Source organism: Typopeltis vanoorti, chromosome 15 (assembly GCF_054136105.1).
Source record: "Typopeltis vanoorti isolate ZY-2024b chromosome 15, IOZ_Tvanoo_1.0, whole genome shotgun sequence".
Classification (NCBI taxonomy): Eukaryota; Metazoa; Arthropoda; class Arachnida; order Uropygi; family Thelyphonidae; genus Typopeltis; species Typopeltis vanoorti.
The window spans coordinates 9,527,115-9,543,798 of NC_143563.1; the positions used below are offsets into that span (position 1 = coordinate 9,527,115).

General features: G+C 35.9%; 1 protein-coding gene across 1 annotated transcript in view; it reads right to left on the reverse strand.

Annotated features, from left to right (window-relative positions):
• Positions 1-1,081: 1,081 nt before the first annotated feature.
• Positions 1,082-16,684, reverse strand: part of LOC150098355 (clotting factor G beta subunit-like) — a 44,707-nt gene continuing 29,104 nt past the window's right edge. The window contains exons 2-9 of the mRNA XM_090405017.1: positions 14,471-14,535; positions 14,105-14,356; positions 12,263-12,364; positions 10,746-10,834; positions 9,839-9,951; positions 5,345-5,610; positions 4,867-5,030; positions 1,082-1,407 (exon numbers count right to left, since the gene is read on the reverse strand). Of these exons, the coding sequence (XP_090261143.1) occupies positions 1,231-1,407; positions 4,867-5,030; positions 5,345-5,610; positions 9,839-9,951; positions 10,746-10,834; positions 12,263-12,364; positions 14,105-14,356; positions 14,471-14,519 (1,212 nt within the window). The 5' untranslated portion in view covers positions 14,520-14,535 and the 3' untranslated portion in view covers positions 1,082-1,230. The remainder of the gene's footprint in view (positions 1,408-4,866; positions 5,031-5,344; positions 5,611-9,838; positions 9,952-10,745; positions 10,835-12,262; positions 12,365-14,104; positions 14,357-14,470; positions 14,536-16,684) is intronic.

Consider the following 16,684-nt stretch of genomic DNA (forward strand, 5'->3'; position numbering starts at 1 on the left):
GATAAAGATTAAAATAACCTTCCATGCGATAATATTATTAAAGTGATGTGGCAACTGTAAACCAATGCGCTGAAACATTAACAGGAAGTAAAATGTTGTTTGGGGTGCATTTGAAGACACGGTTGCTTCACCTCTTTATACATGCACTTCCCGCATGTCAGGTGGACCTTGAAAATCTCCGTACATCGGAACAGAACTTTACAGAACGAGTTTTCTGTTGGCCAATACATTATACGGTGTTAATGCCAAAGGAATGAGGGGAAGAGGTTGCATGCACGGTTAGAACAGAATGGGGTATGGTGTTTATATAAGAAGCTCAAAAACATGTTCTGGCATCTGTTGCCACTTCCTATTTCACGCTTTCTGATGTGGTTATTATGCATACGCATAAATACACTACGTGAGCAATATATTAGGCAAATGAAGAGCTCATTCTTAATATGAATTCATAAATCAAAATACAATGCTATCTGAGAGCTAAGTTAGAAATTAAAACACTTGACTAAAGACCAGAGACTACAGATATGAGAGTCCTGAGAAAGATTAGGGGCGTGAACAGATGGCATCAATGGAAATATCATATTAAAAGTGAGGATATTAGGAAAGAACTGGACATTGTTAGCATTCAAGCAGAGTTAATCTCAAGTGGTCACTTAAACAGAATGGGCGATGAAAGATTAGCAAAATAATTGTTCTTTGTCAGATTGGCAGGAAAAAGACCCAGAGGAAGACCAAGATATAGGTGGATTGATACGGTAAAAAGTGCCTTAGAAGACAGAAATATAAGATCTGTTACTTGACAAGTAACAGACTGATTTGGAGGAAAATTGTAGATAGGAAGTTAGTAATGATGTAAGTATTTCATGTAGTATTATCATAATATCCTGTACACCCCTTGAAGGTACATGTCAGGAATTTGACGATGATCATGATGATGAAATACAATACTTTATGTACACATTGATGTGATATTTTGTACAAGTGAAGATAATGTTTCATTGAATCAACGTCTACCAGTCCATATAGGTGTGATGCTTTACTTCAGGCAAAGGGTATACTTCCACAGTACCACCGTATTAAATTTTATTTATTTTTTCTAGCCAAATTCACTTCCCTTTACAAAACAGGAACACACTTTGACCAGAGCATATATCCTTCTTGGCTGTAGGTGATGGATTCTGAATGTGTTCGACAATATCGACTATTTACGAACGCAGAAGATTTCTTTCTCTAGGTGAGGCTGTCATTAGGATCAAGGTTGTCGTCTATCCAGGGAAGAAATCGAGCCACATTAGTGTAGACGCCTGGGAATCCTGGTTCTCCACAATTGTAGCCAAAAGACACCATTCCAATGAGAATCCAAGAAAAGTCTTCTCCCTGAATCATCAGAGGTCCTCCTGAATCAAACTGGAAAGAAAAAAAATCTTTAGCTATAGTCAGTAAATTTGTGCTTACAACTACGACTTCGGCTGGTCGTCCCCCCCCCCTCCTTTAAAAAAAAAAAAAAAACTATTCTGATCCAGCCGATAGACAAACTATTAACGACAGAGTATGTTTCATCATTCACTTTATACAAATAACTATTCAAAAACTATAGTGCCTCTTTATGTAAATATAATGCTCGTTAACTTGGACGATGTCCAAGCCGTGACATATCCGGGGTGGGGGAGCTAGTTCAAAGATTTTTTTTTTTTTTCTATATGAGTATGCATTGGGAAATCATGAACGTCCTCCGTGCAGTCTGGGAGGATCAGATTGTATTATAATATTCTGGCACCTGAAGGGGGGGGGGAAATCATGCCATTTTTATTTATTTACTCTATAAACACGCGTCTTATCTTTACTGAGAAAAGGGAATGGCTTCCTGGAAATGTTCCAAGAAACATTCACTTGATGAATCATATCCCATAAGGCAGCTGTAAATGCTGGATAGTTAACGAGAAAAAAAAATGTACAAGACAAGAATAAAAATTGAAGCAAATATGTGAAAAATACAGAATTTAAAAAAAAAACAATCAGGAAGATTTCTGAGAATATAGTGATATTATGGAATTATAAGTTTTATTATATTTATTATATAACTGTATAATTATTGTATGAAAATCGCCTGTAATGTATATTAAGTTGCTGAAATAATACAATAAATATTTAAATAACTTAATTTAGAAATTTATTGTATTACTTACTCTTACACACCTTTTATAAATTTACATAGTACAATTTCTTTTGAAGTTAGTGACCAAAGCGAGTGGGTTGATTCATTCAATCCAATACTCTTGGAGGGTAATGGCTGGCAATGCTGTAGCCAATGAAGTTCTAACTGAGGCTCGGCTACTGATGTTACCCTCCTGCCATGATCAGAGCTTTAATAGCTCAATAACACCTTATCCCTACACTGTCCGATACAGATAACGGGGAAGATGAAAAGCATTTTTGCTTCGCCCCTTTAAGCCAGTCCTTATAAGGACTAAGGCGAGTGTGCGGATGAATCAATCGACCGTGAGATGCGGTGACGGTGATTGATTCATTCAATTGAATACCCTTGGAGGGTAATGGATGGCAATGCTTTAGCTAATGAAGTTCTAACTGAGGTTCGGCTATTGCTGTTACCCTCCTGCCATGATCAGAGTTTTAATAGCTCAATAACACCTTATCCCCACACTGTCCTCTACAGATAACGGGGAAGATGAAAAGCATTTTTGCTTCGCCCCTTTAAGCCAGTCTTTATTATTATTTTTTTTTCCCCAAAGCGATGGAAGCTTGCGGATGTCTTCCTAATAACCAAAAGCCGGAAAAAATACACAATTTTCTCAGAAATATAGACCGATCAGCCTTCTATCATGTGTGGTCAAGGTAGCCGAACGCACTATACCCACACGGATTCAAGAGGCAACAGATATCAACCACGTCATACAAGATGAGCAATTCGGCTTTAGGAAATATCATTCCACAAAGCTTCAAATTTATAGTCGTTGAATACGTCACACAAGGCTTCGAATGGCACCAACAGTTTGGCGCAGTCTTCCTGGACATAACACGAGCATTTGATAGAATATGGCATTGTCTAATTTTTGAAATACACCATGTAGGAATTCCATTACCACTAGTTCTACTTATCAAATCATATCTGAATAACAGAAAATGTAAAATAAAACTCAATGGAATCTGATCCACAGAAAGGAGAGTCACGGCTGGAGTCCGTCAAGGCTCTCTTCTGTCTCCCCTACTCTTCTCCATATACATATCAGATCTTCCCAAGTTGTTCCCATCCATCACCGCTCTCTATGCCGATGACACAATTATCATAGCCACATCCCTCTGTCCACATCTAGCCTCAAACAAGCTGCAGAGAGCAGTCCACGAGTTAGAGAATTGGAACAAAAAATGACGTATCGCAATCAACCCACGAAAAAGCTCTGCAGTACTTTTTCCCAGACGTCAAGCAGAACCGAACACAAGCCTACAAATTTTTAGAAAAGTCATCCCTTGGCACAACTCTACCAAGTATTTAGGAGTTCATCTGGATAAACGCCTACATTTCAAGACACACATAAATAGTGTCTCCACTAAAGCAAATCAGATTATTGCACAGCTATATCCACTTTTGAATAGGAACAGCTTCCTAAATATAAACAACAAAATTCTTTTCTACAAATCAGTGATAAGATCTTAGATAACTTACACCTCAGCAACTTGGGGGTTACACGTCTACAGAACATCCAGAAGTACAAACGGTCATCCACAACAAATGTCTAAGAATGGCATTTAATGCCCCTTGGCTCATCAGAAACCTCCAGTTACACCAAGAAGCCTGTCATGTAGATGTTGATATCCTTGCAGATATCAACACCTACATGACAGGCATTGCAGACAAATTCTTCACAATCACAGAAAATCACCCAAATCAACTAATTCGATAGGCAGTGGACTACAAACCCTCAGATCGTTTCTAATATAAAAAATAGAAATAGAAACCGTCGCAAAAGAAAGCTAATACAGCTTACAATGCTCACAATGAGCGAGTAAATTATCCACAATAATCCCCTCATACACAAGCTAAAATCAGATGAAGGGATGAAGAGTCAAGGACTCGGTCCATCTCCCAAAGTTCCAAGTTAGTGACTTTAGCATAGCTTCACTTTTTGGTATTTTGTATATACTACATAACTTTATGTAGTAAATACTGTACATATATATTTTATATATATAATTATAGTATGAAAATCACCTATAATATATATTTAGTTGTTAAAAAAGAATACATTAAATATTAAATAACTTAATTTAGAAATTAATTATATTACTTACTCCTACACCTTTTATAAATTTACATAGTAAATAAACATACTACAATTTCTTTTAAAGTTCAAGAAAATATATGCACAGTATATTTACTACATAAATTTATTTACAGTATTTACTACATAAATTTACAGTATTTACTACATAAATTACAGTATTTACTACATAAATTTATGTAGTAAATACTGTACACACACACACAATATATATATATATATATATATATATATATATATATATATATATATATATATATATATATATATATATATATATATATATATATATATATATATATATATATATATATATATTCGCATGTAGAAGTATCACACTTCTTAACTTAAATGTTTAGATATTATTTTAATGTATAAATTCTGTAAACTTAATTTCTCTATTCAGAAATATGCCATTCGCTTCCACAGCAAGTTTTCAACTGAATACATAGAAAAAAAGCAGTAGAATGCAACATGATTCTCGCAGTCATTTCTCAATCTTTTAAACGTCAACTGTGATTTCCTGCGATGGTATTTCCGTTCGATTATCAGTGACACATCTTCTTACCTGACACGCGTCTTTCCGTCCGTCTTCCTCTCCTGCGCACAGCATCATGTCACTGAGACCCCTTGAGATCGCCCTGTCTCCTAATCGAAAGTACGATTGGTTGCATTCTTGTAAAGACACAATTGGAAAAGACACTTCCTCTAAGATATTGCTTTTAACGCCACCTATTGGTGAATAAATGTACAATAATTTAATGCTGGAGACTTTCGAATAAAATAATAAATGGAAGGTATAAAAAGAAAGAAGAGTTCACCGAGTTAAAGAAACATGCAAAGAAGTTAAAGTCCTCCCTGTATTTTAGATTTACATTATTTTGTTAAACTACATTAATAAAATGAATAATACTAAACTAAATGCTTTATTTAAGGTTGACTTTTCAATTGTTTATAACTAAAAGCCGATTAGGACACTTAACGTTTTTTTAACAAAGCATGAATGGTCGTATATTTAAAAAATATATCACAACAGTGCCACCTACCGAAGGATGTTGTTCCCCATCCAAGAACTCTAGCGGTCTGACCTGTCATTTCATCAAAGTACATATCTGGGGAAGGCAGGCAGATGAAGTCCACAGTTGGGGTGATTGTTATCTCCTCTGCCAGACGTACAAGGGCGATGTCATAATAATACGTGTTATGGTTATACCTGTTATGCACCAAGATGCTCTCTACAGAATGCAGAGTTCCATTCTCATCTCCGGTAATGGTGTTAGCTCCTAACAACACGGAGTACTCCACAGCGTTCCTATAGATGAAGGGAAAAAATTATATATACGTGGGTGGTCTGAAAAGCTCTCTGCCTAACAGTGAATAAAAAACAAATTTATAATTTCAAAATTATTTTTATTTTTTAACATAATCTCCCTTAAGACTAATACATTTATTCCAGCGAAGCTCCACCCTCATTAACCCGTCCCTGTAGTGGTTTGCAGTAAGATCTGCAAACCCCTCTACAGCTGCAATCACCACTTGATTAGAAGAAAAACCCTGACTAGCGAGGAAGATTTTTAGTTTTGGGAAGAGGTAGAAGTAAGAGGGAGCCAAATCTAAGGGAATAGGGTGTGGATGTTCCAACAATTCATAGTGCAGATTCCTTATGTGACAGGTGCATTGTCCTGATGAAGGAGGATTTTTTCTTTTGCAAAGTGGATTTTTCCTCACGAATTTTTTCGTCTAGTCTGGTTAAAAGATCGGAATAATATTCCCCAGTTATTGTTTTACCCTTTTTCAAGATAATTAATTAATGCCTTTAGCATCCCAAAACACCGATGCCATGACCTTGTCTTCTTTGGCGCTGAACAACCTGCTTCTGTCCACTGTTTTGACTGCTGTTTGAATTCTGGTGTGTAATGGCAAATCCAAGTCGCATCCACAGTAATAAATCAACGCACAAAATCAGTTTTATTCTTGTTAAAACACTCCGATAACTATTCAGAGATTTTCATGCTAGTGCGTTTTGGATCTGAGCGGCACCCATCATAAGCCAAGCTTTTTGATTTGCAATTCTTCATGCAAAATATATCCAACACATTCTTTTGAAATGCCTACAGTCTCAGCAATTCCACGCACTTTGACTCTCCGGTCATCCGTTTCGATATCGTGCACTTGATCAATGATTTCTGGTGTTGTTACACTTTTTGGACGTCCTTCACGTGGATCATCTTCAAGGCTGGTAAGACCACGTTTAAATTCGGCAGCCCATTAATTATTTGTCGAAAACGAAGAGCGCCCATAAACTTTTATGAACTTCGAATGGCTTTCTTTTGGCGTTAAACCTTCTTTTACAAAGAATTTTATTATTGCACGATACTCAATTTTATCCATTTCAAGGGATACGGACAACACTTTTGCTTCAGACATCTGTATAAAACAAACTACTTGATAGATGACTTGGAATTTCACACGGATGCTTAGGAATGATGTAGCAACTTAAAAAAAAAAATTCCTGCCGATAGTGTTGCGATCTATGGTCGAGGCCGAGAGCCTTTCAGACCACCACGTATACAGTGAAGACAGTAATGATGCGAAAGGCTTTATATCTATACCGTATATCCAGTGGCGCACCCAGAGGGGAGGGGGGCAAGGGGCCCTGGCACACCCCAAAGAAAAGGAAAAAAAAACACTAGAAAAATTTCCAAAAATCTTTTCCTAATTAAAATTCATTTTTTTTTATTTATGTTGTGTGCTACTTATGAATTAGCGATCACTGCAGATGCTCAGTTATAGGTCGTATGCGATGTGTAGTGTGTATTCGCAAAACGTCTACTCAACTCGGCTCCCCCCCTCAAAGGTTAAATCCTGAGCACTCGACCTCCCTCCAAGATTAAATCCTAAGTGCGCCACTGCGTATATCAGCTCCGTTTCACCAAAGTTAGCTAAAATTCTAAAGAAATTTAAAATTAACACTTTTTTTTTATTCCACTTTTTAAACTGTGCCTTATTCGATACACCGAAACCGAAACATGACAGCCTGGAGTATCCAGGAGTTTTATCGTCTTTGGTGTAACTGCGGTGTGCCCTGGTTGGGTGACACGGAAAAATCCATTGAGTCGTGTATGGAAGAACCTGTGAGAGACATCACGTATGGTCGAACTACAGCGAGCTATCTAATCACGTTCTTAATTCTTCTCGCCCAAACGATGAAGATTGTGTCATTCATCCAGTGATCTGGAACAAATCAGAAAACATAATTAGATGCTAATGAAGTGGGGAGATGAATTGTGGAATCACCAGAAATTGTCCTCAGTCCTGTTCATCTTAATACTAACCTTAGCTGTATCCTCTCTAATTGTTACCCTTCAGCTATTCAAGTTTGGCGTTCACGAGCTCATGCACGTGTTAACAATAACTATGCCCAACAATACTGTGGAATTCAGAACGCCTTCCAATGTCAGCAATACGTTTGCAAGTTAATTTATAGCTGCCTCTTGTAATGTATATTTTTGTATTCCTCTTTTCATGTTAGGCACCCTGATGACGTTTTCTATGAAGACGAAACTAGATGTGCGTTCAAATAATAAATAGTATTTTTTCTATTTTGGTATCTCTCAGGTTCTAGTCATTAAAGTTTTAATCATATCACATGGTGAATATATCGCATGAAGTGTGTGTGTGTGTGTGAGAGAGAGAGAGAGAGAGTGTCACCGATTATATTAGATTAAATTGAGTACATTATCCCAAGTGTGTGTGTGTGTGTGTGTGTGTACACACATGGGGATTTTTCTGGTGTCTTGCTGACGAAAAACAGAAGGCTTATATAGAGAAAAATAACTGGTGACAGCATCTAGTTCTTCATATTTTCTTGTCTTCCACAGTGGCACTCTCGTCATATTAAACAAAGACATGATAGATATGCTGGCATCATTATTCTCCTACAATTGCTGGATAGATGACCAAGGCTTTTGCAAGAAACATAAGGAATGATTGTCATTTGAGCAGGAAGCAGGTTATTGTACTTCGTCATTCCAAGGTCTGATTACATGTAGTCTTTGTTGCAGCTGTTGCATCCCTCACTGTAGGCTGACTGGGAAGAAGACAGAAATTTCGTTTCCAGACACTAATGATGTACCAGTTTTCTTTCTTCGACAACCTTGGCAAATAGTTGGAACTCCAGCGTTTGGAAAATGGTCGGGAATTTGCAGTGGAATTGAGTATGAAGATTTTTTATTTCAGTAAGAAATTCATCAAAGCACATGTTTGGAACAACAAGTGGAAACTTTAATCCAACGATGAAAAGGAGGCTGAAAAATCACGGAGGTTATGAAACATGGCAACACCGATGAAAAAATACAGGAGGCTGATTACTTCTGTGTTTCATTTGCTCTTCTACGTTACATAGAAAAGGGAAATGTGCATACAAATAAATGGGAGAACGAAATTTTAAGGCAGAACCGAGAATTAGAAATGGAAATTCAACATTTGGCATGAATGACTCAGAATATTAGGTCTAACAAATGTACAGGTTTTGTTAGAAATAAGAGTTTGAATTTGGAAGAATGTAACTGGGGATATATATCGTTTATGGTGAAGGTAAGACCAAAGTCTGTCTTAACTATCTACCTGCGAGTTTTATTTGCATTTAACTCGATAGTACCATACAATAGTACGCATGCCAGCCACCGAATCAAAAACTTTATGCTGATGTACTTAAACGTCACTTATCAGCGTATATGGAAAATACTTGGTCACGTGCGTCACCACGTTTTCTAGGCAACTATTTAAGAATGCTGTTGTTAGTAATCGTAAAATAGTATCGGTCGCAATGAGAAAAACAAACGTTGTTCCAGAGTTGGATAAAGGGCTTATTGTGAGTGCCTGCATAGCTAGAGCCACGATTTTGAAAACAGTAGAGCTGACTCGGTTCTCAAAAGGTGGGATATCCCGGATGTTTAATCAGTCGAAACATAAACCATATTGTTTCTCTAAGAGGCATTATTGTGGTCCTAAAGCTGTCTGTGAGGAACGAGATGTCAGTGGTCTGAGAGGGCTTGTACGGACAAACAAAATTTTCGCGTGTATCAACTGACCGAGCATTTAATCAATGCTGTAACCGGCCCATATCTCATCGAACTTTGTGCAGGGAATTGAAGAGGATTGGTATTGGCACTTGTAATGCTATACAGCCACACAAAGCCCGGATCTGAACCCTATTGAAATATATTGGACACGTTATAAAAACAAATTCTGAGCCAGTTAAGGGACTGTCTGGTGAACGCCTGGTTTGTTGTAGACGCAGATGTAAACCAATACGGTTTACATTCGGGCTAAAGGAGTTCCAACTCAGTGTATTAAATAAGTTTCTAATTCACTGGCCGGTATTGTAATATGAGAAGACCAACTGGTATTTTTTCAACCTTTTCTGATGATGAATTTTAGTGAATTTGAAATCTCTTTTAGCAATGATCTGAGTTTTCATAATAAAGTCTTATGATTTAAAGATATAGCTGCAAAGCAATCTCACAGGAATCACTTACGGCAATGCAACACCTCGAAAACAGTGAGCCACCGTTAAGATGTATTTCTTTCCAATAAGGGATCCTCCACACACATGTTTGGGTCCTTTCCTTGTATTCCTCATGATGCCAACCTGTAAGAAAGAAAGAAAAAATCTCTAAGTTTGACTTCTAAAAGTCCGATGATATCAAGACTGCTATATAAAATGAAGCGTGAAGTATATTCTTGTTTTTTCATGTACTCACAGTCCCAATTCAAGAACGTAAGCCAAATATAACATTTTCCATTGTGTATATTTTTCAAGGTCATACACACAAAAAATTCTATAATCGCGTGTGATATTTACAACCGCAATCAAACTGGTTTGAACAATGATCGGTGAATCGAGGTTATATTTAACCTGATAGTGACTGATTTCGTTTATTCCATCCGTAAGATGTCAATCATTTCATATTCTTTCTTTTGGCAGTTGTATTAAACTCCTTCGCTGGAACGTGTAAGAGAAACATGCTCGCAGAGACATGGGAACTTGAGTTTTTTTTCCTTTATGAAACTGACAAGCAAGCCAGAGAACACACTCAGTATACAAATTGAATATACTTATCTAATGACTTTTAACGGCCCAAAAGAAAAGCAGCATGCGCCTAGTAAAAATGTTCCTCTCATATTGAGACACAAATGAAAAAAATTCCTACTTAGGCATCAAAAAATATTTTGTAGAAGCATAAAATACTTCTTAAATTAAGAAGTATTAAGAATTAATTTAAGATTTCATTAAATTAGACACGCATAATAAGATTGAAGTGATTGATTGCTCTTTTATCGATCTGTTTCAGAGGTCAAAATGGCGGAGCTTGCATGTGCCTTATTTTAGTAGATGAGAATGTTCTGATGAAAAGAAATTAACAACAAATGTTGTTTACTTACCATCCAAGGCCAGGAATAAGGAATGGATCTCACAGCACCCTTTAGACCGTACCATGGAAAGGACGTAATAAAATCAAAACTGGAATTGTCTGTAAAGAAACAAGAATTTCAACTAAGCACACTCTCTCACAGAAAGATTTACACGATGAGAAAACAAACAAAGCACTTACAACCGAAATAATAAGGATGGGAAAGAGTACTTATATACATGACGACTGTTCTATACATACCAATATGGAGAATTCCATATTTCTGGGATATTATACAATTTCAGATTTATTAAGATGATTTTGTTGCCTCTTGGATGCCACAAGTGATCAGTTGTATCACTTAGTAGAAACAGTAATTCTACCAAGTTATTTAAATCATTGTGAAGCACTTAATTTTTTGTAGTGATATGTGTATGTGTTCTTTTACACTGAAAGTGATTCAGCCTCTCTCTACTACAGATTTGGCACGATTTCTTAACCCTAAAATTAAATGAATTGGACCGAAAAGATGAACTTAATAGACGTATACTAACCTCGTATCTTTAGTTACTTAGGCCTTCATTCAACTATCCCTTATGAGATAATTCTTGGATATAGCTGCTTAGCGATGTATCATACTGCCAATCAAAACGTAAATAAAAACAAGTGCACTGCGGTTGAAAAACTTGATCCCTAAATACAACGCACCCGATACAACCCTGTACCGTGCGCATTGTATTTAGTTGTGGATTGAGTGATATCTTTTCTGAAAACAGTATATCCCACCATAATACATAGATATTGGATCAGGGGAAAATAAATTATCAGAGGATTAATTATTCCTTGCAAATAGGACAAGTTAGAAATATCAGATTTACTAATTAAAAACATCGTACGATAATAATCAACCTACTAAATAAACTAATCATTTGCCCATTCTGAAAGATAAGATCCGTATCTTCTCCTACTCAAGAAGTTACGGAATTCTTTCTGCTTCACGACAAAGCGGAAAATAAGTAAAAAATTATTTCGCAAGTTTGAAGTAGAACAAAAAACGCATACCTTGTAAGAACTCTTAATAAAATTTTTAAAACAATGATAAAACTATGAGGGCAGCGCCATTGTGCCAGGTAGCTATGTGTGTCCTCTTTTGAGGGACGAAAAAGAGGACACACATAGAATTTATAGAAGAGGGAAACCTTACCATCTCCGTATGGGACCTGGTAACCTTTAGTTGAAAAGCTCCCATAAAATTTCTCGTTTCTTGAAGGGGGATTCGAACCCGAAAATTTCGGATCGAAGGTTTATTATATTGCTTAATTACCCTAAACAGCGACGATGGAATGTATTTGCAGAAGGTTTGGAGAAATTACTGAAGGAGCACGATAAGATGTTATCTAAAAATGCTAATTGATTGACTTCATTTTGTACGGGATATTTTTTTTTAAATTTCTGTTTGAAAGTGCCCCCTAATATTTTTAAACTTAGATAACATCCCATATAAAAAGCACACACACATTATAAATGTTAACAGAATCTTTGACTTACCGGGGTTCCCATTGTCACTAGGAAGGTAGAATGGCGTTGAAGATCTCTTTGCACGTTGGTTAGAATTTGTATCCCCAATAGTGATACCACGATTTCCACATCCTAATTAAAAACAGTGAAACAGTTTTAACAAAACAAGGGGCGAAAACGGAATTCTAATGAATAATATTAATTTGCAAGTATCTGTTCAAAAAAATTAGAAATACTATTTGAATCATCTTGGGATTACTTTATTATTCGGTTATGTTATAAGAAATTATTACAAGAAATTATAATAGAAGTTCGTTTTAAATAAGGTATTACTATCTCTAGTTCACGTTGAAATTTTTTAAGATTCATTCTATAACCCAATATGATTAGCCTACGCAGATTTTCATATTTTAAGTTTAATAAAGAATATTCACATTTGAGATTAATTTAGGTGTACTTTGCAAAGTGTGCAAGCTCCTACACAAAGATGGATATAACACCTTTGCTCCAGGATACTCGTATTTCAATGACATTTTGTTTGAAGATTCTAAACTAAACACTGCTAAATGCTCTCAACTTTCATCCAAATCGAAATATTGGATTTTATCATTACGATTAGCCGAGAAAAGGATATGACTTGATAATGCACTGGCTCGCTGTCTCTCGTAAGTAATGTCCCTCATGTGTTCTTCCATACGCAATTCAACAGATTTGTCTGTCTGCCCAAAATAATGATGAAAGCCAAAGTCACAAAGTCTGCTGGGAAAAATCTACTAACATCTTCCGTTGCAATGATGAACTAGAGAGAAAAATCGTGGAATCTAGGGAAATCATCTTCAATCCTGTTCGTCTAAATAATAACTTGAGCTACAACCACCCAGATAGTCATTCAGCTGTAATCATGCACTGGCGTTCACGTGATGCTGCAAGCACGCACGCTCCCAACAATGCAACAAACGAAAGAACAGCGTTAAATACAACTACAACGTTTTATGCTAATTATGTATAGAGACTCTCTATGTTGTTCATAGTCTTTTAACCTTCAGTGTTTAGTGTTTTTTATTTTTTCTTTCTTTTATAATGTCACCTGATGAAGGCTGTGTTTTGGGGATTTCTAGCCTGGCTCCCACTGATGAGACCTCAATAAAGGTCGAAACCGGTCTTGGTAGTGGCCCCTTGCCTTTAATACAAAACATCATACATCTCCTCCAGGAGATGTGCTTTGCATTAAGGGTAAATATTAAGATTAGTGATCAGAGCTTATTCTACTTTTACCATGAGTTGCCTTGGTCTTGCACTACATGCAGGGTCAGCTAGACTTGCAACACTTGCAGGCGCAAACTTGACTTGTTTGTCTGTTTGATTACTTGGGAAAATGGAGTAGAACCAGGTTTAAAATAGCTTGGTATTTTTAACATTTATTATACCCAAGGTAAAATACCTTCTACACACACACACACACACACACACACACACACACACACACACACACACACACACACACACACACACACACACACACACACATATATATATATATATATATTTTTTTTTTTTTGAGTCAGCTTCTTACGACTGTCATGATTCGATTTTTTTTAGGTACTTGATGAACGAGAATCTAGGATATCGTAATTTAATGTCTTGATTATTAATGAGAATTTCCACTTTTCAATGGGACAGCTGATATCTTTTTTTTTTTTTTTTTTTATATTTCTTAGTTTTCGTTCTCTCCTCCTTTCAACTTGTAAATATGTTTATATCCAAAATAAGATAGAAGATATGAAATACGGGATATCTCTAGTTTAGGATTAAATATGGTACTTGATAATCACAGATTTGTGTTATGGGAAGGCTATGTGAATGGTAACTTACTATCGGCCCTCAAATCTGGGACTGCAGTCAGCGCCTTTGGTCGTTCTCGTACTTTACTCGGGCAACACAAGTAAGGGACCAATCCATCCCAGTCACAGGGTTTGTCGTTTGCGTATTGAATCCAGTTGGGACAGTTAAAAACATTCACGCACACTCCATCTTCTTCGGTCGAAGCCGTTCTACACCGTCCTGACCTTTGAACCACATCATCGACGAACTGGATGCCTCGTCTAGTTACAGTGTGCGATGTACCTGCGTGCAAGAATACATGGAGGTTAATAGTTGCAATATTTGAGGGGTGTTCTGTTCTTTTCTGTTCAGAATGGGGAGTGTTATTTTCTAAAGGTTAGAAACTTCACATCTTACCATAACAGAACGAAGAAAATAGAATAATCCACAGTCTAAGCGTTGACATAATACTTCCCTGTTACCTGTAAAATAAATTACAGTAAATAAGTGGGATAACCGAGAATCCATTTTGTTTATCTCTCTTTAAAACAATTTGTTTCATTGGTGGGGAAAAGAATCAGAAATTTCAGTTGCCCATTTGTTTAATCTGAGGAGTCACAATCAGTTTGTTCTAATAATGCCAAGAGTTTTCCGAAAGTAGTTAGTAAGTTTGTTTTATCTGCTACACCTTTATTCAAGGGTTTTATTTACCCTTGAATAAAGTCGGTTGCATACACAAGAACTTTTGAAAGGCAACTACCGCTGGAGGCTTCTTTATGAGGTGTCCAGTTCCGATGTAACGTATTCACAAGAAGGTCAAAAAGAACCGGATATTATAATGACGTAGATTGACGTCATAGTTGTTTCTTTTGTAAAGGAAATAGACTTGTTTACAAACGTTGTGCGTGTTCATTATTTTGGAATGCAATTAGTCTAATGTTTTGGATTCTCAATAATACAATCGCTCTTGTTTTATGTGAAAAGGATATTTCTAATTGCTTGCAATTTGTGTTGTAACTATGACGACCGACGTTTGCGCCATTTGCGGTCAAGTTACTCATTACTGTTCATTAACAGTTGCGTTTGATTATTAACTCGTCATATACATGATATATATATATATATATATATATATATATATATATATTTATTTATTTATTTATTTATTTATTTTATTTTATTTTTTTTTTTCCCCGGATGTTTCAGACAGAGAGAGGGCACTTTTTACCATGTCATTGTAATTTTGTCGATGCATACGCGTACGTCTGCTGTTGGCTCAAAGAATGCATTTAAAATTCTTGTTATGAAATATATATATATCCAGATTTCGGTCTTAAATTAATAATACAAAAAGAATATAATACAGTGTACAAACACTTCAACTTCTTCGGTGATTTGAACAAGCCAATAGAACCCTATTTATTTTTTTTTTTGCACTTAATGATAATGGATAGGATATTACAAATATCGGACCAATATTTACAAAATGGAAACACTCGACACACAGAAGACAACGGTGATAGTATAGAAATATTTGTGTAATGCAGAAATATATTGAAAAATGAACAGAAATAGAAATTAAAGCTAGCAATTACTTGCATTGAAATATGAAGCACAGTAGAGAAGATATTAATAGTTGATTTATTAGAGCCTCAAAGAACTAAAAGACTATGAAGTAAATCTATTAAAATAATTCATTACAGTTCTTACATGAATGAATGCATCCAATAAATTCATTGGTGTAGATAAGGAGAACAAGGGCGAAGCTTTAAGAAAGCAAACTTTGGTTCATTGCACAAGGTGAACACAGTTTTCGCAGCAATTACGCAAGCTAACGACATGATTTATGTTCGTGTGTGTGTGCGCGCGCTCCAACAGTTTGCATTTCCCATACTAGCAGAGTGGCTTCTGGTGAAACAAGATTAACTGAGTTTGAGGTTCAAGTTGTCCGCATAGTTATCACACAACACAGGGTAATGATAAGTTGTGTGTGGTGGGTGTAAAAGGAGCAGTTTACAAGATTAAAATTAAACCACAAATCACCGGTTCGTCCGTCTTCCAATAGTTGGTGAAAACCAAGACCAGATCCTTGTTACATTATTGCTAACTGACAAGTGGTCTTTGATTGTTTTTGCAATTTCATTTTTCATCTTTTAACACTCCAAAGTTCGCCGATTTTCAAAAAAAAAATTTTCTATTACACTTATATATATATATATATATATATATATATATATATATATATATATATATATATATATATATATATATATATATATATATATATAAAGTGTAATAGAAAGTTGTTAGCCTCTTTGATCTAGTGATAGCATAGTTTTTGTGAAACTATTTAAATGGTAGGTGATTTTTTTGCATTTGATCAATCTTCATATTGTAAAAGTTTCACTGTTTGGTTTAAATGGAAGAGTTTTCTAATTGTATGTGAATAGCCTAGTCATAGTACCAACATACTGTTTACAAGAGAAATTCTATTTATGTGGCCAAAATAACTGCATTTTCTGCACTAACTTCATGTAGAGGCACTTTTTAAATAATTTGGATTCAGTGGCGGCTCGTGGCTTGAAATCGTGGGGGTGTTGCAACTTTCGAAATATACATACACACTGTAAG